This window comes from Gorilla gorilla, chromosome 1 (assembly GCF_029281585.2).
Source record: "Gorilla gorilla gorilla isolate KB3781 chromosome 1, NHGRI_mGorGor1-v2.1_pri, whole genome shotgun sequence".
NCBI classification, from domain to species: Eukaryota; Metazoa; Chordata; class Mammalia; order Primates; family Hominidae; genus Gorilla; species Gorilla gorilla.
The window spans coordinates 177885833-177907794 of NC_073224.2; the positions used below are offsets into that span (position 1 = coordinate 177885833).

The 21962-nt window shown below is 40.0% G+C and overlaps 1 protein-coding gene across 8 annotated transcripts in view; it reads right to left on the reverse strand.

Moving 5' to 3' along the window:
• Positions 1-21962, reverse strand: part of PATJ (PATJ crumbs cell polarity complex component) — a 415136-nt gene that overhangs the window by 53064 nt on the left and 340110 nt on the right. For all 8 annotated transcript variants that reach the window (XM_055362067.2, XM_063698171.1, XM_055362138.2 and 5 more), the window contains one exon: positions 1925-2008. In XM_055362067.2, coding sequence (XP_055218042.2) covers positions 1925-2008 — 84 coding nt within the window. The remainder of the gene's footprint in view (positions 1-1924; positions 2009-21962) is intronic.

Consider the following 21962-nt stretch of genomic DNA (forward strand, 5'->3'; position numbering starts at 1 on the left):
TGGAAAAGTGCTGATGTAGTGTTACCCTGTTTCATGGTCTCAAAATATCCCACGAAAACAGGCCTGTCTTCTCAAGGCCTCCTGTGGGTCACAGGCTGCCGATGCCTCATCACGCATTTGTACTCATCAGCCACAACCAGAACCAGTCCAATGTGAAGTAGAAAGCTGTTTAGAAAGGAAACATGTTCCCTGACCAAATTGAGAGCTGTATTTCTTAGCTAAACAAGTGTTAGATTCTCATGAACTAGACCTTGTCTGAGGTAAGAGAGGAGCCGGTACTGGCCATCTTTAATGAGACGTATAGGCCATCCATTCAGAATAGATAATATAATGCTGCCAGTTGCCAGGAAACTGTTAACTTGATTTTTGAAAAATTCTCCTCTCACTTAAAATAAATTTGCTTTATTCAGGTTAACCTTTACTGGGTGTTTGCTTGTACTTGAATATACTTTATAGAAGAGAGCAGCTACAGAGGGTCTACCTAATACAAACAGAAATAGTTTAAAAAAATCCTTATTGAGGTATAATTGATATAAAATAAACTGCACAAACTTAAAGTGTACAATTTGATAGGTTTTGCCAGATGGGTACTTATACCTGTGAAGCCATCACCACATTCAAGATAATGAACATGTTAGATTTAGTTTCAAGTGACCATTATAACTTGTGGACTTAGAAATCATATAAGTATCAAGGCATATGTGTATCAAGGCATATGTGCCATTTTAAATATTTAATCTATTCATCTTAAAAAGCCAATTATGATAACACCAATTGATTTGAAAATCTAGGGAGGGAAAAACAAAGAAACCCCAAACTCCTGACCGCTAAAAAACCATGTTGTATGCTAAGGCAGTCAAGCCAGCTCCCAGAGAGGTCTTGCTTATTTTTCTAACCTCATACACTTGTACCTTAATGAATGTACTGGGAATATGTCTTAATCCAATGATGAAACACAGTAAAGGCCTGCAGAGAAATCCTGTAACTTGGGCTGAATTTAATTTGCAATCAGCCTGGCCTCTCCTTTAACCCCTTCTCGCCTATGTTTCCTGCCCTTAATTATATCTCTGGTTTCATCTTGGGAGGCAGAAATGAACCACCAAAGGGAAAAATAAAATTCTATGATGTCATTTGTAATGTGCTATATTAAAGTTGCAAAGCAAAAATGCACATGCTCACCATAAAATGCCAACTATTCAATTAAGTTCATTCAATGAAAAAAAAAAAAAAAAACGTTGCCTAAAGGTTTCACACCATCGAGAAAGCTCTTTAGTTCCACCTACCAGAACGCCTGGCATCGCCTTCTCCTTCAGCCATTCCATAGTGCAGACATTGCCTGCTTTGGTACTTTTTAAAAGGCTTTAACAACTTTGCTAAATGAGAGTCAATTTGAAAAAGTTAAGCATTTCAATTTTTAGTAAGCATCATAGGGGGGAAGATTTTACATTTTCATCAACTTGAAAACATTGGTGGCAAGGCATGAACTTCCATTTGGCATAAAGATTTATTAAGATTAAGAAAATATGATTTAAGCTGCCACAAGATCTTTAAAATATCAGGTATATATGTGTATGTGTATGTATCTATATGTATGTGTTTTTAGGAGGAATTTAGTAGGGTATAATGGAGAGGCAAAAAATTTGCAATATTATATAGTCTCATTTGATATTAAAATAATAGACCCATAAGTTCTATTTTTCCTTTTAGTTAAAAAAAGTTTTCATAGACAAATGTAGATTGATAACCTGTCATGATTCTAAACCACTGTATAATGTACACTGAAGAAAAAAAGAATATGATAAGTATTTTGTTAAATGGGAGAGGAATCAGTGAAACTACAGTTGAGTAGAAAGACAACTTTATGGATCGAGACCAGCAAAGGAACCACATTTACTGATATAAAATAAAATTCAAAACCATATACCTCTAATATCTGGTCACCAGCCCAAAGTCTTCCATCTCTGGCTGCTGCCCCTTCTTCATAGACTTCATGGATAACTATAGCATTCTATAAAAAATAAAATCTTACTCATTTTCAACAACCACAAATGCTTCCTTAAGCAAACAACCAATAGGTAGCAACCCATAATTTTCTATTTGTTAATAATGTTATATTTTATCTGACATAAAGATAAACAATATACACAGTTATGATATATTCAGAGGTATAATTAAATTTTCCTAAGATTATTATTTCATTCCTTTAAAACTGGCTCTGCCTAATACTTCATGTTAAACTTCTTCCACGTGTTTTACTGTTAACCCTGTACATTGCTGCTGTGTATGAACTTGAGGTGAACTATGTGTCATTCTTATTTACATTTTATAGTGTATTTTGAAACACGGTTTCAGGTATTTATTGGTATTCTAGGATTTGGCATAGATGTGTGGCCTGATGAAGGAGGTTTTGCCAGGCCTTATTACTTGGGCAATGAAAGAAAAGAACTTAGTGGAATGAACGGGTCCTGGAGGAGAAGAAAACAGGAGTAGGGGAAACAGCATTCATGGACTTAAGTGTAAAACAGCCATGGGTTCAAATCCTGACTCTGCCTTCTTGTAATCTTGGGCAATTAATTCCTCTGAACTCAGCAATCTGAGCCATAAAATTAGGACAACAATATCTACTGTAGGTAAGCTTTGGTTGGGAAAAGTGTTTCATAGTTAATGAATTAAAAAATAATTTGTATCTCTTCAGATTCATAACCTTAAAAATTATTTATCATCATAAAAATGACATGTACCCACGTATAGGATTCAAGTAATACTACTACAGGTTGTTGCAAAGCATAAAAATAGACTGCTTCCCACCCAGACTCAGTCCCATCAATCACCACTCATAGTTTCCAAGGATCTCTCCAGACAATTCACATTTATGTGCCCAAATATTTATATATTTTGATGAGAGACTATTCTAAAAATATTAAATTGAGCTTGCCCACCCTCATCCCCCTCCTGTTGAGCAAGTAGTCAAGCTTTGAAATTCTTCGCTTTGGGGATTTTTGTGGAGCTGAAAACTGAAGTAACCAGAAGTCATTGGCTCTTTCTGTTTTTAATAGAACCGAAGAGTGCTGAATGGATTATGATAGGTGTCTTAGAGGGCTGCTGAGAGAGGGACACAGCTTTTTCTTTTTTTTTTTTGAGATGGACTCTCACTCTGTTGCCCAGGCTGGAGTGCAGTGGTGCCATCTTGGCTCACTGCAAGCTCCGCCTCCTGGGTTCACGCCATTCTCCTGCCTCAGCCTCCTGAGTAGCTGGGACTACAGGTGCCCGCCACCATGTCCGGCTAATTTTTTGTGTTTTTAGTAGAGATGGGGTTTCACCGTGTTAGCCAGGATGGTCTCAATCTCCTGACCTTGTGATCCGCCCGCCTCACCTCCCAGAGTGCTGGGATTACAGGTGTGAACCACTGCGCCCAGCCGAGAGGGACACAGCTTTTGAGTGGAGATTAGAAACAGAGGTCTACGGGTCCCACAGTGGGGATTTGAGTCCTGCAGTGCCCAGGGTCCTCCTATTCCTTGCCCCCAGTGCACACACACAGGTTTTAAGACCCTGCTGGCAATGGTCAAGGGCTGACATCTTTGACACTTGCCAGAGCCTAGAGGCTGACACCTATAGGACCCCAGGCATGAAAGAAGTCAAGCAGCAGGACTTCTGGACTTGAGAGATCTTATAGGCTTGGCCAAGAATAGGCTTGATGATGAGCAGGCAGTGCTGATGGCAATGACCACAAGGGCGTCATCAATGTCTGGGTGTTCGGTTGGTACCCTTTGGAGTTAACGAGCCACCAAAATGGCTGAGGTTGAATTTCACCTTAGTCCAGAAGTATGGAGCCTCAGAATTAAGTTCATATGAAGTAAAGAAATGAATATTTCTTGCAAAAGTGTGACAAGATAGACAAAATACACACACCTACACACACTCACACCCACACCAAACCTTGTATGTTTGCTTTTTAATTTAAAAAAATTTTTTTGAGATTGCATCTCCCTTTGTCGGCCAAACTAGAGTGCAGTGGCTCAATCATAGCTCACTGCAGCCTCGACCTCCCGGGCTCAGGTGATCCTCCTGCTTCAGCCTCCCAAGTAGCTGGGACTATACGTGTGCACAACCATGGCTGGACAATTTTTTTTTTTTTAAGTAGAGATGGGGGTCTCACTATGTTGCCCATGCTGGTCTCAACCTCCTGGGCTCAAGCAATCCTCCTGCCTTGGCCTCCCAAAGTGCTGGAATTACAGGTATGAGCCGCTGTGCCCAGCCATATATATATATATATATATATACACACACACACACATATACACATGTATATATATGTGTGTGTGTATGTGTGTGTGTGTGTGTGTGTGTGTGTGTGTGTATATATATATATATATATTTTTTTTTTTTTTTTTTTTTTAAGAGGAGTCTCACTATGTTGCCCAGAACTCCTGGGCTCAAGCGATCCTCCTGCCTCATCCTGGGAGCTGGGACTACAGGCATGTCCTATAGCACCAGGCTTATTTTCTATTAAAAACAAAATAACAACAGAAAAACAAAAAAACGGCTTCTATACAAATTCCACAATAGAGAAGCAACAAAAGAAAACAAGAGGTCTATAACTAAATAACCCATCTGGATTCCAAATACTTTTACAATGCTAAATACCGTACTTTCATTTTATCGCTATACAGTTCTGAAAACATTCTTTATTACAGCAATTAGAGAGGCAGCCCCCAAAAGCCAGGAAAAGTTTCTGGATCCAGACAATTTACATTTCAGATTCTGTACCAGGAATACATTTTAGACCTTTCTTTGTTTTAACTCTGATTTATGAAATTTCCAGACCCAGGGAGTGTTTACACTGCTAAGAGTTTGTTTCTCTGAACTGTTTCAGGGGAATGATTTGGAGGAAACTTGCAGGGTCAGTGGCTTGCGGTTATCCCTGCGACACTAATGAGATCCTGCCAAAGGTCATTTGTATTAAGGTAGTACGAGGAGAAACTAATGCAGACTCCTGGTAGCACCCTGTAATGATACTGGTTTTCAAAGTTTGGTGCCCAAATACCCTATTTTCACTGGATTGAGAGAGTCACACACTACACTCGGACTATGCATGGCTTTTACAGAATTTGATTTTCAGCAAAAACTCCTTTGATCTTGGAACATTACAAAAGGCAAATAGAAAATTTCTGTTCACTCGTACTCAAAAGAAAGAAAAGACCCCTTTGGAATTTTTATTCCATAAAAGCGGTCTGAATTCAAAATCCTTAGATACTTTCTGGCGCTCAATGAACTATCCTACATAAAGGATGCCAGTGACCCTAAAGGAATAATATGTTAATAGTTAAAAATGCTGAACTCACTGCAAATGATCCAATTTTAGTCCGTAAGTCTTTCTGTATTTAAAATTCTCCATTTCTTTCTTTCTTTTTGCTTTACTGCTACTGTAATTCCTCTTAAAGTTATTAGTGAAGGCTGGGCATAGTGGCTCACGCCTATAATCCCAGCACTTTGGGAGGCCGAGTTGGGTGGATCACTTGAGGTGGGTGGATCACCTGAGGTCGGGAGTTCGAGACCAGCCTGGCCAACACGGTGAAACCCCGTCTCTACTAAAAATACAAAAATTAGCTAGGCATGGTGGCACGTGCCTGTAATCCCAGCTACTCGGAAGGCTGAGACAGGAGAATCACTTGAACCCGGGAGGCAGAGGCTGCAGTGAGCTGAGATCACACCACACTCCAGCCTGGGCAAGACAGAATGACACTCTGCCTCAAAAAATAAAAAAATAAAAAATAAAGTTATCAGTGAAGATACAAGAAAATACGAGACACTGTGACCTGTCAATAGAAAACGGCCACATTTCTTTTTTTGTTTGTTTGTTTTGTGTTTAATTCATTTAGTGTATTTAGGGGAAAAAAAGGCCACATTTTTTATTGTGTGCCCCTGCAGTCTATGAAGCTGTGGTTCTGGATAGTTACATTAATTGGGGGTGAGAGGTGGAAGGTGGGCACCAAGAGCTAAATTAGAAATGTGGGCTCATGAATTCAAAAGAAAACCTGATTTATGTTTTAAAACATGCAATTCAGAGAGTGGAACAGAAGAGTAAAAAAGATACTGGGTTGGGATATTTTATGCATCTACTTTGTGAATAGATGAAATAATAGGTCATTAATGAAAGACTGACCTTTATTACTTTAAATTAAAAATTTGGTGTTGATTATGCATATGATGCTTATCTCATCATTGGATATCCTCCTAAATTTTAATGCTCTTGAATTATTCAAGCAAAACTGCAGCTCTGAGTGCCTTCTCCCCTACCCGCCCTCCCTTCCTATCTCTGCATATGTAAATAACATTCCAAAACCCAAGACCTCAGTGACTCCAGCCTACAAATACCAGTGATTTCTAAAACTCATCTATTCCAAAAGCAGTCCATTAATCAACCCACTCTGCAGGCGGCTTGCTGGCTCACTCTGAAGACAGGCTATAGAGGCAAAGGATTATGAGCTAGGCTTCTGGAGTCAGACTTCTTTGGTCTAAATCTTGGCCCTGCTACTGTTGGCCGTGGGACTTGGGGGAAGACTGTTAACCTCTCCAGGGCTCCGCTTTTTAGATGGTTTTAACAGTATTATCTACCAATAAGGCTTTACGTACAGTGCGAGCACACAGTAAGGAAGCGATAGATTGCTTTTTTTTTTGGGTTGAGATAGAGTCTTACTCTTTTGCCCAGGCTGGAGTGCAATGGTGCAATCTTGGCTCACTGCAACTTCCACCTCCCAGATTCAAGTGATTCTTCTGCCTTGTCCTCCCATGTAGCTGGGACTACAGGCATGTGCTACCATACCCGGCCAATTTTTGTATTTTTTAGTAGAGATGAGGTTTCACCATGGTGGCCAAGCTGGTCTTGAACTCCTGGCCTCAGGTGATCCACCCGCCTTGGCCTCCCAAAGTGCTGGGATTACAGGCATGAGCCATTGCACCCGGCCAGGTAATATTTTTAATAGCACCTGTCCATTCTTATTTATTTCACATCTATGTGCCATAGATGCTACACACTTCCCATTTGTCCAATTTAATCCTCATAACAACTCATCAAATTCAGTGTTATTAGTTCCACTTACAGCTGAGGAAACGAAAGCTCATAAGGGTTCAGACTTGACTAGGTCTCTGCAGCTTCTAATTAGGAGAGATGAAATTCCATCTTAGGATTGTTTAACACCAAAGCCTGTGCTCCCACCACGATAGTAAGCTTCTCATCTGTTTTGAATATTTGATTTTGTACTTGTACAAAAGCTAGCTTGGGATTTTCCATATGGCATCAATTCTGTTGAAATATTGTCACGTCAACTCCACAGCAGAAATTTAAGGGCGTGAGTTGATTATTTTACAGAAAGTGAACAAAAAGATGACTTGTGGAAGCAGAAGTTGAAGCCTTTGACTTAATGAGGTGAGGCGATGATCTGTAGATCTCACTAGCTAGTGCTGGCACATGGTTAGGGGTTTGCACTACAGAAAGCATGATGCATAGGCCCCCTCCCAATCTCCAACAGAGTCCCTCTCATTTGTTATTTTTTTTTTTTTTTTTGAGACAGGGTATTGCTGTGTTGCCCAGGCTGGAGTGCAGTGGCATGATCTTGGCTCACAGCAAAGTGGGCCTCCTGGGCTCAAGCAATCCTCCCATCTCAGCTTCCCAAGTAGCTGGGACCAAGGCGTGTGCCACCACACCTGGCTAATTGTGCTTTTTTGGTATTTTTTGTAGAGACAGGGTTTTGCCTTGTTGCCCAGGCTGGTCTTGAACTTCTGGGCTCAAGTGATCCTCTCACCTCAGCCTCCCAAAGTGTTGAGATTACAGGCGTGAGCCACCACCATGCCTGGCCCATTTGTTATTCTTATCTCTTTCCTTCCTTACCTTCAGCTTTTCAGTCCTATTTCTGTGCACCTATATTATTCACTTAATGATTTTTTTCTAAGACAAATACAAAATATTATAATAGATACAAGTGATACATTGATGTTCAAAACAAAAAGTTGTTTAGCCCAAGAAAAAAGATTAATTTCTATCAATTAACGGCACAGAACTTAGGGTCATTTATAGATGATCAAGACTGATAGAGTCAAAAATGAATTTCCTCCTGGTAGTTGTGTGATTTTCACCGGCACAACAGAAATGTAAGTAAGATGACCTGTTTATTTACTGCTTCAGACAAGACCAGTGATTTCCTTTTGAACGTTTTATTTATTTATTTATTTATCTGAGACAGGGTCTCGCTTTGTTGTCCAGGCTGGAGTGCAGTGGTACAATCTTAGCTTACTGCAGTTTGACCTCCTGGGCTCAAGCGATCCTCTCACCTCAGCCTCCTGAGTAGTTAGCACTTCAGGCACATGTCACCATGCTCCGCTAATTTTTAAACATTTTGTAGAGACAGGGTCTTGCTATGTTGCCCAGGCTGGTCTCAAACTCCTCAGCTCAAGTGATCCTTCTGTCTCAGTCTACTAAAGTGGTGGGATTACAGGTGTAAGTCACTGTGCCCAGCCTGGATACTTTAAAATTATTCATTTGACTTGCCAACTCAAGAGCCAGTGAAGAATATAATCAGTGAAAGGGAGAATCTCCCAAATAGTGGTTTTCTCATAGCCAGAAGGGTCAGACAGGATTTGAGAGACATGGGAAGTCTTCTGCTTAAAAACTTCTCCCTCAACAGTCTGTCTGAAACACCTTTAACCAAGGAAAACTCCCTTTATTCCACAATTAAACACTTAAAACATCAAATCTTTATAAACATTTAAAACATTAAAGAAAAAATGGACAACCAGGAAGAAGTAGCTGGCTAGCAAATTCATCATGTTGCTTAAGAAACTACTATCTTTAGGCTGGGCACAGTGGCTCACGCCTGTAATCCCAGCTCTTTGGGAGGCTGAGGCACGCAGATGACCTGAGGTCAGGAGTTTGAGACCAGCCTGACCAACATGGTGAAATCCCATCTCAACTAAAAACACAAAAATTAGCTGGGCGTGATGGTGCGTGCCTGTAGTCTCAGCTACTCAGAGGCTGAGGCAGGAGAATCACTTGAACCTGGGAGGCAGAGTTTGCAGTGAGCCGAGACTGTGTCACTGCACTCCAGCCTGGGTGACAGAGCGAGACTCTGTCTCAGAAAAAAAAAAGAAAAGAAAAGAAAAGAAACTACTGTGTTAATGTCTCCATTCCTAAGAGAGTATTTATTTTTAAACATGGATAATGTATGCACATGGTACCATACTCAAAATAGTATTCACTGATAAGTATCTCTCTAGCACTTGTTCCTCAGCCACCCAATTTCTCTATCTAGAAACAAGCAGTATTAAGTTTTTTGCGTATTTTTGTAGAAATTTTCCATATATCTATATGTGAAGTATAGGCTACCAAGTGCTTGAGGGTTATGCTTTCTTTTATCTGCTACCTCCTTTGTTTCATGAAATTCTACAAGTGCCACCTCTTCTATAACACCTTCCCTAACTCCCTCCCCTGATAAAGTTGATTGATCCTTCTTGTGAGTCACCACTACGTAAGTTCATTAGTACCACTGAACTTATCACAGCATCATGAATGTCTGTTCAGGGCTCTATGTCTCGTGCCATCTCCCATCCTTGATGGAAGCCTTCAGGACAGAGGCTGCTTCCTACTCATCTTTTTATTCTGGTGCCAAGTCCAGAGTAGGCACTCAATAAACATTCATTAAATGATTGTCAAGAAATTGGTTGGAGATAGATAAAGAGGTTACAATGACTCAGAAAGGGGAGGCTGGAAAAGTTACTGTGTCATAATCTTACTCCAACCAAAACCAATTGTATGGTATGAATGTACCCTCCAAAATTCATGTTGAAATTTAATTGCCATTGTGACAGTATTAAGAGGTGAGACCTTTAAGTCGTGATTGGGTAATGAGGGCTCTGCCCTCAAGGATGGATTAATGCTGCTATCTTGGGAGTGAGTTCCTAATAAAAAGAGTTCAGACCCCCTCCCTCTCTGCCTCATGTGCTCACTTGCCCTTCAACTTCTGTCACAGAATGATGCAGCATGAAGGCCCTCACCAGATGCTGGCTCCATGCTCTTGGACTTCCCAGCCTCCAGAACTGTGAACCAAATACAATTCTTTTTTTAATAAATTGCCCAGTCTCAGATATTCTGTTATAGCAGCAGAAAATGGAGTAAGACACCAAGCTTCTGATGGTAAAATAATAGTGACACACAACCAAAATACCCATCACAAATGGATTTTAAATCCATTGAAGTTTCCAGAGGATTTACTTTAGCTCAGAGAGCAATTTAAGAGAACCAAGTATTAAGGACTTAATTATCACTGAGCCCCACAAAAATCCCAAACTCCCCCAAGGGGATTTAAACTCTGAATTGTTGGAAAAGAATTTCACAACATGCAATAGTATATCCTTAGACAGAGTCAATGTCACCAGACACTTCAGCTCATCAATCACCATTTTTATTGTTCAAGCTGCCAACAGGTAGATAAAGTAACTCATAAACACACCAATCATTCAGCAAAAGGCAACCTTATTGTCACAATAGACTCATAACACTTAAAGAAGCCAGGTGTTAGAAAAATTAACTAAGGGTCTCCTGTGGGCTGAAGGATATCAATAAGTACCCTTCTGTGGGTGAACTATTTTAGTAGATGAGATTTTATATTTCTAGATATTTAGTAGATTGTTTTAACAAGCATTTTAGGACAAAACTTTGACAAACAATCATATGTAGATACTATTATAAAGAACTATGAATACATGGCTTAATTACACTGCTTGCAGGCATGTTTTACTTAATTTGATCACTCTGGAATTAAACTCAATCTTTGCCATACTCATAAAAGTCCCTACCTGCACTCCCTACACATACAAAAAAATCCTAAGGGACATTTTAACTACAGAAAAGTTTCACATTAAATCTCACATTGAGGTGAAAAACATATTCACCAGTGATCCAGAAAGAGTGTTATGTCTTATTACCCTGCATTAGGGGAAAAGTCCCTCCTAACAAGAAAAACCCATGAGGACCAAAACAAAAAAAAAAAAAAAAAATGTTGGAGATATTGTATACAATAAAATAGTCATATGTTTTCCTTTGAAAAAAACTATGGTTTGGATCTGTGGCCTTGGAGGAAGGATGTAGCTTTTAAACACCATTTAATAGTTTTTCCCCTCTATGGCTGTCCCTGTTCAGAAATCATAAAGACAGCCATGTCTTCTACACAGTAGATGACTTTCTCAGCAGGAAAGCCGTAAACCAACGAGGGCTGATAATATGGCGGGGGGTGGCAAAATCCTCAATCTAGTGCTGTGTAAACCAAAACTACATCCAAATCTACACTGAAAAACACATGGTTATGCATTAAGTTACTGATTTGTGATGTCTACTACAGTTATAGAGTTTAAAAAGAAAGGGTTAAAACTTTTAAAGTATATTTCACTTTGAGCAAAGCTGATAGACCCCAAACTGTATTTATATATAAAAAAGGATTCAGTTAACAGAGTAGAATTAAAAAAAAGAAAAAAAAATTTGAATGTTTTAGAACACGATTCTTTTCCATCCTAAAGCCTTTGTGACCAAATGCTTTAAAAATTTTAAAAAGCTTCCCTATTATATTCAACTAGAATGTGATTTTAAAAAAATGTGCAGTAGTCTGTGAAAGAAAAGACTCAGGACTGGGGGGTCAGAGGAGTTAAATTTTCTGACAGCTCTGCAGGTAACCAACTGGATCAATTTGTTCATGACACTAATGTTACCAGTAAAGCACAGAGTTGAATGAACTACGTGACTTTTTTTTTTTTGAGACACAGTCTCACTCCGTTATCCAGACTGGAGTGCAATGGCGCAATCTTGGCTCACTGAAACCTCCACCTCCTGGGTTCAAGTGATTCTCATGTCTCAGCCTCCTGAGTAGCTGGGATTACAGGCGCACACCACCACACCCAGCTAATTTTTGTATTTTTAATACAAAATGGGGTTTCGCCATGTTGGCCAGGGTGGCCTCAAACTTCTTTTTTTTCTTTTTTCTTTTTTTTTTTGAGACGAGTCTCCCTCTGTCACCCAGGCTGGAGCGCAGTGGTGCAATCTCGGCTCACTGCAAGCTCCACCTCCCAGGTTCACGCCATTCTCCTGCCTCAGCCTCCCGAGTAGCTGGAACTACAGGCGCCCACCACCACGCCTGGCTAATTTTTTGTATTTTTAATAAAGATGGGGTTTCACCATGTTAGCCAGGATGGTCTCTATCTCCTGACCTCGTGATCCACCTGCCTCGGCCTCCTAAAGTGTTGGGATTACAGGCGTGAGCCACCATGCCCAGCAAGGCTGGCCTCAAACTTCTGACCTCTAGTGATCTGCCCGCCTCCGCCTCTCAAAGTGCTGGGATTACAGGGGTGAGCCACTGCACCTTGCCTGAACTACATGACTTCTAAAGTCATTCCAGTTCTAAAATTCTAGGCCTCTATGAACCCAAATGTTGTGTAGAGTGAAGCAGATAAAGTCATTGTTTTATACAGATATTTAGGTCCTACCTAAGAATAAGACCTCCTTCTAAATGGTAGGTCAGAAGAATCCTAACTCCCATAGGTTGAACAAGATATAAAAGCTATGGAGGCTGAAGTCAGACTCTGTTTTAGTTACCTTTGGCCACAAAACTTAGTGGCTTAAAACAACTATTTATTTGTTTACAATTTTATGGGTTTGCAATTTAGGCTGGGCTCAGCTGTGCAGTTCTTCTGCTTTACATTATGTCGCTTGGGTTCTGAAGTGAGCTTGCTGTCAGGTTAACCCAGGCTGGTTGTGTCCTGGATGGCTTTACTGTCATGTCTGGGGCCTCAGCTGGAATGGCTGGGCCTCTCTCCCTCCATGTGGTCTCTCCACATGCTGTTTCATCCTCCAGGAGGCCAGTCCAGACTTCTTCACAGGGTAGCAGTGTTTCAGGAGAGCAAGAGCTAAAATTGCAAGGCCTCTTGAGACCAAGGCTTAAAAGTCACACAGTGCTACTTTTGTCACTATTGGTCAGATTGGATTCAAGGAATCTGGAAAGAGCTGCATAAAATTTATAGTCTTTTTTTTTTCCTTTTTTTAAAATTTGAGACAGCACATATAGCCAGTTTCAATGTACCACAGAGTCTATCAAGGTTGCCAGAGGAATTTTCCAGCCTGCAAACAGTGGAAGGCAGCAATGTATGCTGGGAAGAGTACTGGCTATGGCCAGATAAACCTGTGTTCAGATTTTAGCTCTGCCACCTATCATAGATTTATGATACTTCCATTAAGTTATTTAACCTCTCTGAGCCAGTTTTTCTGCCTCTGCAAAATGGAACTGATAAATCCCCCCTTTTAGATTTTCAGGATGAGATGGGGTTGTATGCCAAGTAAAGTGTCAGCTAAATCACAGGTATTGAGTAATTGCTCATGAGAGCTCCTAACATAGATACTAAGTTTGAAGGGGCATATCTAGTACATAAAACATCTATGTTGGGCCGGGCACGGTGGCTCGCACCTGTAATCCCAGCACTTTGGGAGGCCGAGGCAGGTGGATCACCTGAGGTCAGGAGTTCAAGACTAGCCTGGCCAACCTGGTGAAACCTCATCTGTACTAAAAATACAAAAAGTTAGCTGGGTGTGGTGGTGGGTGCCTGTAATCCCAGCTACTCGGGAGGCTGAGGCAGGAGAATCACTTGAACCCGGGAGGAGGAGGTTGCAGTGAGCTGAGATTGTGCCATTGCACTCCAGCCTGGGTGACAAAGTGATCAAAATTCATGACTCTAAGGATGAGTGACACCAGTCTTGTCCATTTTTTTTCATTTCTAGTTTTCCTGTTATTATGGTGATCCCAAAATATAACTGAAATATAATCTTTCAAGAAAGATTATACTACAAGGATATTTTAGATTATTTTTCCCAAGTCACAGACTACTCAGGATTAAGCTCAAAGGACCATGTGAATGCCAACAAGCTCTAAGCCAGACTGCAGGAGTCTCATTCCCAGACATTTTGATTTTTCTTGGTCAAGTACAATCCTCACTGATCATGGATTCCATATCTGTGAATCCATCTACTCCCTAAAATTTATTTGTAACCCCCAAATCAATGCTCTCAGCACTTTTGCCATCATTCTCAAATGTACAGAGTGGTAGAAATTTGAGTCTTCTGATTTCCTTTTTCCCAGCTGGAGTTGAAAAAGGTGTTACTTTGCCTTCTTGTTTCAGTTCCCATACTTCTTGTTTCATGTTGTTTTGCTTGCCAGCTGCATAGTTGAACAGGTAAACAAGAACCCTTTTTGTGGTCTATTTAGTGTCTTTTTTTTTGTTTTAATTTTTTTGCTTTTTCTGTTGAAAATGGCACCCGAGCATAGTTCTGGGGTTCTGTCCAGTGTTCCTAAGTACAAGAAGACGAGGATGTGCTTCATTGAGAGAGTATGTGTGTTAGATAAGCTGTGTTCAGGCATGAGTTTCAGTGCTGCTGGTCATGCGTTCAATGTTAATGAACCAACACTATATATTAAACGAGGTGTCTTTAAGCAGAAACATACATAAAGCAATGTTGAAAATGTTGACTAGAAGCTTGGAAGAACCTGCCTCTGTATTTCCCCTAGCAGCAATGGTTCACTCTTCACTAATCAGTGTTTGCCTTGACTTTATAGAATACAACTCCTGTGAACAATGAGAATCAGCTATAATTCCTACTGTTGCTTTTCCCGGGTGATACTTTACAAAAAAAAACTGGGAAGCACAATGTGAAAGGCAGAAATGCAGACAAATGCTTTCTCTAATAGAGATGACAGGACTCATGTTGACAAAGGCAGTCCTTGCCACAATGAGGCAGGGGTTGATGAATCCAAGGACGGGAAACTTAAAAATGCATTTCCTCTATGCTGTGGCATGTATTTTTATGCTTATATGTCAATGCATTTTGTGGATCTATATTTTTTGATCCAATTACAAAGGTAAAATGCAGAGATGATTCAACATGAGTTGGAAAGGTACTTATCTTCTCCACCTTTGGACCAAGAACTTTTCTCTTCTTTGATATAAAGAGTTATTTGGTATCACCTCATTGATTCATGAGAAGCAAAAGATTAAGCACTACTTAATTTCAGTATCTCACAAGAGTATGCAGGACCTGAGGCAGAATGTAGTCAATCAAAATTATACTTACTTTAAGATAATTTTTTTCTTATTTTAACAATTTTACAATTTGGATGAATCTAACACTCAAGTGTACATTTAATCTACTACTTTCCCACCATGGGTCACGATAAAAGATTATTGCCTTCGAAGATACACAGTGTTTGCCGAGCTGATGTTGTTTTGCCTGCCAGCTCCATAGGTTGAACAGATAATTGTTTCTGTTCAGAAAACCTGAGGGACTGTAGCTGTAGAAGGGAAGTCAGCAAGGGTCAAAGGAACTTACTGATCATACTTGAAATCATAGTTTTAAAAAATCTGGATACTCTATTTGGTTCACAAATAATAAATTAGTTTACTGCACAGATTTTCCCCAAAATCTCACGACACAGTAAGACTTCAGTTGACCCTTACAAAACTCTGCTATAAAATAAACACAGAGCTAGTCTATATATCCTAATATGCATTTACAAAATCCCTCAAGAAGGAAGAAAATGGATCATAATGTTCAGTACCTACTGTTTTGAAATATTTGAAACATTCTCAGCTAATAAACTATAGATAACGTAAGTGAGCATTATAACAGCAATAAATAATGGTGGCTCTTTTGACATAAAAAAGATTAAATACACTGGAAGAAATAACACTAACATCTCTCTCTCTCTCTCTGTGTGTGTGTGTGTTGAGACAGAATCTAGGTTAGGTTCAGTGGTTCATGCTTATAATCCCAGCACTTTGGGAGACTGAGGCGGGAGGATTGCTTGAGCCCAGGAGTTTGAGACCAGCCTGAGCAACAGAGTAAGACCCCATCTATATCATTATTTTAAAATATAAAAATAAAAAAAAAGAGAAACAGAGTCTTACTTTGTCACCCACGCTGCAGTGCAGTGGCGGCACCATAGCTCACTGTAGCTTTGAGGTCCCAGACTTAGGCAATCCTCTTGCCTAGCCTCTCGAGTAGCTGGGACCACAGGGCACACACCACCACACCTGGATAATTTTTAATTTTTTGTAGAGACAGGGTCTTACTACGTTGCCCGAACTGGTCTTGAACTCTGGGCCTCAACTGATCATCCTGCCTTGGCCTCCCAAAGTGCTGGGATTACAGACATAAGCCACTGTGCCTGGCTGTGGGTTTTTTTTTAACGCAATGGACTATGCAAGCAATCCTAAAACCCAAACTCAGGGATTGCAAACTATTACATATATTTACAGGTAACTAATATGTGAAATAAAATCACAGCAATACATGGCTAATATAAGAACTGCTGTAAATATATTAAAATGTTTTGCATTTCAAGACTGAACAAGTTTTCTCTTAAGCTCAAAAAAGAAATGGCTTTATATTTATTTAAAATGGAATTCCGTTACCCAAGTCTTCATTTAACAAAAAGTTGATACTTATCAATATGAATATAATTTTTCATACAGAAATATAGACTTATTTTAAGGAAATGGTATATGATTTGCATTATATTTTATAAGTCCCCACAGTTTCATTTGGTTATTATTTATTAAATTTGACTTAGCTTACATAATATTTTTGCTTATATTCATATTCTTTAAGACCAGAAATGTCCAAATCTGGAATTCAAAGGTACTATTCATTAACATTCTTTCACTGTGATTCATAGACTTTTTGCAAACTCTGCTTTGATTTTAAAATAAAACTAAGGTAATAAGATGTTTTGTATAAAAATATATGACTTAAGCAATAACAATAAAAGGAGCTTGGCTTTGGTGGATCACATGCCAAAGCAAACCACACTCCTCACGAAATAGACTGTACAAAGTTCATGTCAGGGGGAATAACAAAATAAAACACTTAATCAAATATAAAATAGCTTTCTATTCTGCTTATTTAAAAAATATCCAGTGGTTTAAACTGCTGTAGTCCTACGTTTAAATTATCAAAAGCAGTACCAGAATGCAACATGATGAGGGGTTAAGTGAGGTCACTTCAGAACAACATATGGTTATAGCTAAAGAACAGGTATTCTTTATTTCAATTTCTAGATAGATAAATTTTGCCACACAGTACCCAAATGGGAGAGTATGTCTACCATGATATTTCTTGCTAATGTAGCTGCCCTATAGAACTTTTGTTTAATAAGAATGAATTAAATTGGTATTAAATCAGGTGATTGAAAAAAATGTGGATTTGAAACTTGGAGAGAAATGACAAGATTCTAACTCTCGGCTGGGCACAGTGGCTCATGCTTGTAATCCCAGCACTTTGGAGGCTGAGGTGGGCAGATTGCCTGAGCTCAGGAGTTTGAGACCAGCCTGGGTAACATGGTGAAACTCCATCTCTACTAAAAATACAACAAATTAGCTGGGTGTGGTTGTGCGTGCCTGTAGTCCCAGCTACTCAGGAGGCTGAGGCAGGAGAATCGCTTGAATTTGGGAGGCGGAGGCCGTAGTGAGCCAAGATCATACCACTGTACTCCTGCCTGGGTGACAGAGCGAGACTTGGCTCAAAAATAAATAAATAAATAAATAAATAAATAAATAAAAGTCGTTTTCTTGCCAGGTGCAGTGGCTCACACCTGTAATCCCTGTACTTCGGGAAGCTGAGCCAGGTGGATCACCTGAGGTCAGGAGTTCAAGACCAGCCTGGCCAACATGGCGAAACCCCATCTCTACTAAAAATACAAAAATTAGCTGGGTGTGGTGGTGGGTGCCTGCAATCCCAGCTACATGGGAGGCTGAGGCAGGAGAACTCCAGCCTGGACAACAAGAGTGAGACTCCATCTGAAAAAAAAAAAAAAATTCCAACTCTGACATTCGCAGGACTTTTTATCATTAAGAATATCTAAATCTAAAAAGAGAATAGTGCTTGAATCACATTTTTTTTTTTTTTTAACAGGCAAGGTCTTGCTCTGTTGCTCAGGCTGGAATGTAGTGGTGCAATAATAGTTTACTGCAGCTTTGACCTCCCGGGGTCAAGCCATCTTCCTGCCTCAGCCTGCCAGGTAGCTGGGACTACAGGCACACGCCACCATGCTCAGCTAATTAAAAAAAAATTTTTTTTTGAGACAGGGGTCTTGCCATGTTGCCCAGGCTAGTCTCAAACTCCTGGCCTCAAGCAACCCTCCCATCTCAGCCTCCTAAAAGTCTGGGATTACAGGTGTGAGCCACTGCACCTGGCCTTGAATCACTTAATTTTCTTTCCTTTTTTTTTTTTTTGAGACAGGGTCTCTGTTGCCCAGGCTGGAGTGCAGTGGTGTGATCTCGGCTCACTGCAACCTCCGCCTCCCGTGTTCAAGTGATTCTCCTGCCTCAGCCTCCCAAGTAGCTGGGACTACAGGCACGTGCCACAACGCTCGGCTAATTTTTGTATTTTTAGTAGAGACAGGGCTTTGCCATGTTGGCCAGGCTAGTTTCAAACTCCTGACCTCTGGTGATCCACCCACCTCGGCCTCCCAAAGTGCTGAGATTACAGGCATGAGCCATCCTGTCCAGCCTATTTTTTTTTTTTAAATAAGAGATGGGGTCTCACTATGTTGCCCAGGCTGGTCTCAAACTCCTAGGCTCAAGTGATCCACGTGCCTCAGCCTCCCAAAGAGCTGGGATTACAGGTGTGAGCCACCTTGCCCAGCCAAATCACTTTTTTAAAGTTTGATGTTGAAAAACAAATATGCAATTGTCTAGGAACAAAGCCACATTTCACTGTCCAGGTAATATACCAAAGACACACAGACAAAGTTAAGGATCTACTTTAATACAAATGTTTATAATTAATAATAACTGAACTCAGTTTAAATAGGCACTGGGCAAAGTTCTTTATATTCATTATCTTAATTAATTCACATGACAATCTTAAGAGGTAGATTTTTGTTATCACCACAGTGGCACAAATGAAGAAGCAGATTTAACTTAGAAAGGCTGTCATTTGTCCAGAGTCCCACAGTTAAATATCTAAGATTCTAATGCCAAAGAACCAGCATCATTACTCTGCTATGGTGCCTTTTAGCTTTGGTAGAACACATTGTCTATAGCCTGGGATCTCTGGCAATGGTATCAGGGAAGGAAAATGCATAGAAAGAGGGTCCTAGAGACCTCATTCTCATTCATAACCTGGGATTCATAGCCTGGGATCTCGTTCATAGCCTGGGATCTCTGGCAATGGATCTCAGGGAAGGAAAATGCATATAAAGAGGGTCCTAGAGACCTCATTCTCATTCATAACCTGGGATTCATAGCCTGGGATCTCGTTCATAGCCTGGGATCTCTGGCAATGGATCTCAGGGAAGGAAAATGCATAGAAAGAGGGTTCTAGAGACTGCATTCTCATTCTTTCTCCACTTCATTTGTTCAATTCCAAAAACAGTCCAAGTCTGCCAATAATCCAAGATAAAGGATTTAGTTCTGAAGTTTTTCTTCTCTATAATTCCCAAGCCTGATAATAACCCCAATGAATGAGTCTGGAGAGCTATCTTTTACTTCTTCTGAGGGTATTGCTGATAAAACTTCTAATCAACGAGTATACATCTCTGAGAAGTGGACATTGAAGGACATCAGGGAGGAGTTTAAGGAATACGATGCAAACATCAGAAAAGGTAAGAGGCCTTGGTCTTTCATTTGACAGAGTAGGATGAGTTCTCTAAGCTGTAGGATTTCATGCAAATTCAACACTCCGATAAGACCAGAGGGGTGGAGGGAGATAGAAGACAGGAAGAAAGGATGGACTGATGGATAGAAGGAAATAAAAATTATGAATTAATATACTACCTCTCATATCCAATATGCCTTATCTGGCTTCCTGGCTAATAAGAAACATAACAAATAGCTTATATTAATTAAATCTAGAAAGTGGATGCCATGGCTCTACTCTTTTCTGGCTTCCAGAGGAAGCCCCTATTTTAATAGTCATTATTATGACTTTTCATTGGTTTACCTCCTATATTAGACCATAATCACTAAAAGTCAATAGAATTAACTTGAACGACTGTGTGAGCTCTTCTAGGACAAGGTTATCTCACTCAATCTTGTATCCTTGGCACTAAGCAAAGGGAAGCCTTTGAGCAAACATATGCAACCTATCACAGAAGAGCCGCATCCATCAAAGGCAAGCCTGGGAGCAACATCACAAGATTAAAACAACAGGCTGAAGTCTGTCATTGAGGATTGGGTCCAGGTGTGCTTGTAAACCTTCCCAAGAGGTTCACCCTCATCATTACCTCAGCATTTTAAAATGTCGATTTAAATACAATGGGATGCTAAGTGAGATCTCCGTCTGTGATCTCAGAAACCATCTCTCTTGGCTCCAGAGAAACTATTTATAGCAGAGAGGACTGATGTGGTGTCAAGACCAGGTTCCAGAGACTTAACTCCTCTAAAGACAGCAAAAATATCTTTTGGACACACAACAAAGAAGACACAGAAATCTTAATTGGGAGGGTTGGAGCAGATGTTAAGAAGGGTCACCAGAAGTCAGGAAATACTCTTTCCCCATGCCAGAGCTGGAGTCAGGATGCATCACTTAACCAAATGTGCGAAGGTTCTTCTGTAGTGAGTCTCAATGTTTTCCATCATTTCCCTTTGATATGCTCTCATCTTTGTTTGCTAACTTTCTGCTAGCTGGATGCCATCCCAAGACCTGACTGGAAAATGTGACCTATGGTATCAGTTAGGTTGCACATTCCATGTCAAAATTTGGAAGGGGGAAAAAAAAAGAAAAATGAAAGATTTGCATTGTGGTAAATAATAGCTTTATTTGTTAAAGTGCTTTCCAACCCTCGCTGTTCAGCCTCACTGGATGAAATGACAGACAGGCCTATATATTTCTCCTGAGTCTAACTTACGGCTTTTGATGAGGTACCTGAGGTTAGGAAATAAAAGCTGTGTCCCATCCCTCATTTTTAAGTCATGCTTATCCTTCCAAGGACAATGGGATTTACAGTCTGAAAAGGCAGAACTATATATTACGAACCTCAAGAAGCTCTTGATTTTTTTTTTTTTTTTTAGCTGCCTCACGGTGGCAGGGAAAGGAGAGTACAGTATTTAGCAAACAGCCTCACATTCCTTGCAGGAAGTGATGGAATTCAATGGAAACCCTCAAGCTATCAGCCACCAGCACAAATGAATGCAATATTGAAGACCCAAGAGCAGCACAGAAGACACATCTTGTTCAGGTATTCCAACCAACCCAGGTAAAACAAAGTCAGATTAACAGCGGCAAAAGCAAAACCACAACTCATTCAGCTAGGCTGGACGTGCTGATGAAATTCTTCTGATTTCCTATGGGAAATCTATTCCCATATAAAAAGCAATGTAAAAAGACTTATATTTACAAAAGTAATCAAAGGTTAATTTTCTGTTATGAAGGAATTCACTACAGAATTTAAACTGTAACTTCCCAGGATTATTGTTTTTAATATTCAGGAACACCTCCTCGGGAAAGTGTGGAAACATGCCTCGGAAGCAGCCATCACCCAATGTTCAGGGTCAACCAGTAGTTTCTGAACATATATATATATATATATATGTTCTATATATTCTATATATATATATGTTCTATATATTCTATATATATATGTTCTATATATTCTATATATATATATATTCTACTGTTTATAGGATATCTGATCCTCACCATAACTCAACAAGTCAGGAATATTAAGGTCATTTTGCATATGTGAAAACAGAGTTGGAGAAGGTATGTGCCATGGGCAGTGGCTCACTGTGTGCAAAACATCCTGTGAAGGTCATCTCTTTGATCATCCTAGTAAGTCTACAAGGTATTATTATCTCTGTAAATAGAGCAGGAAATAGACTGAGAGGTTAAGAAATCTGCCCCAGCTAGTAAATGGTAGAGAGGGAATATGACTGAG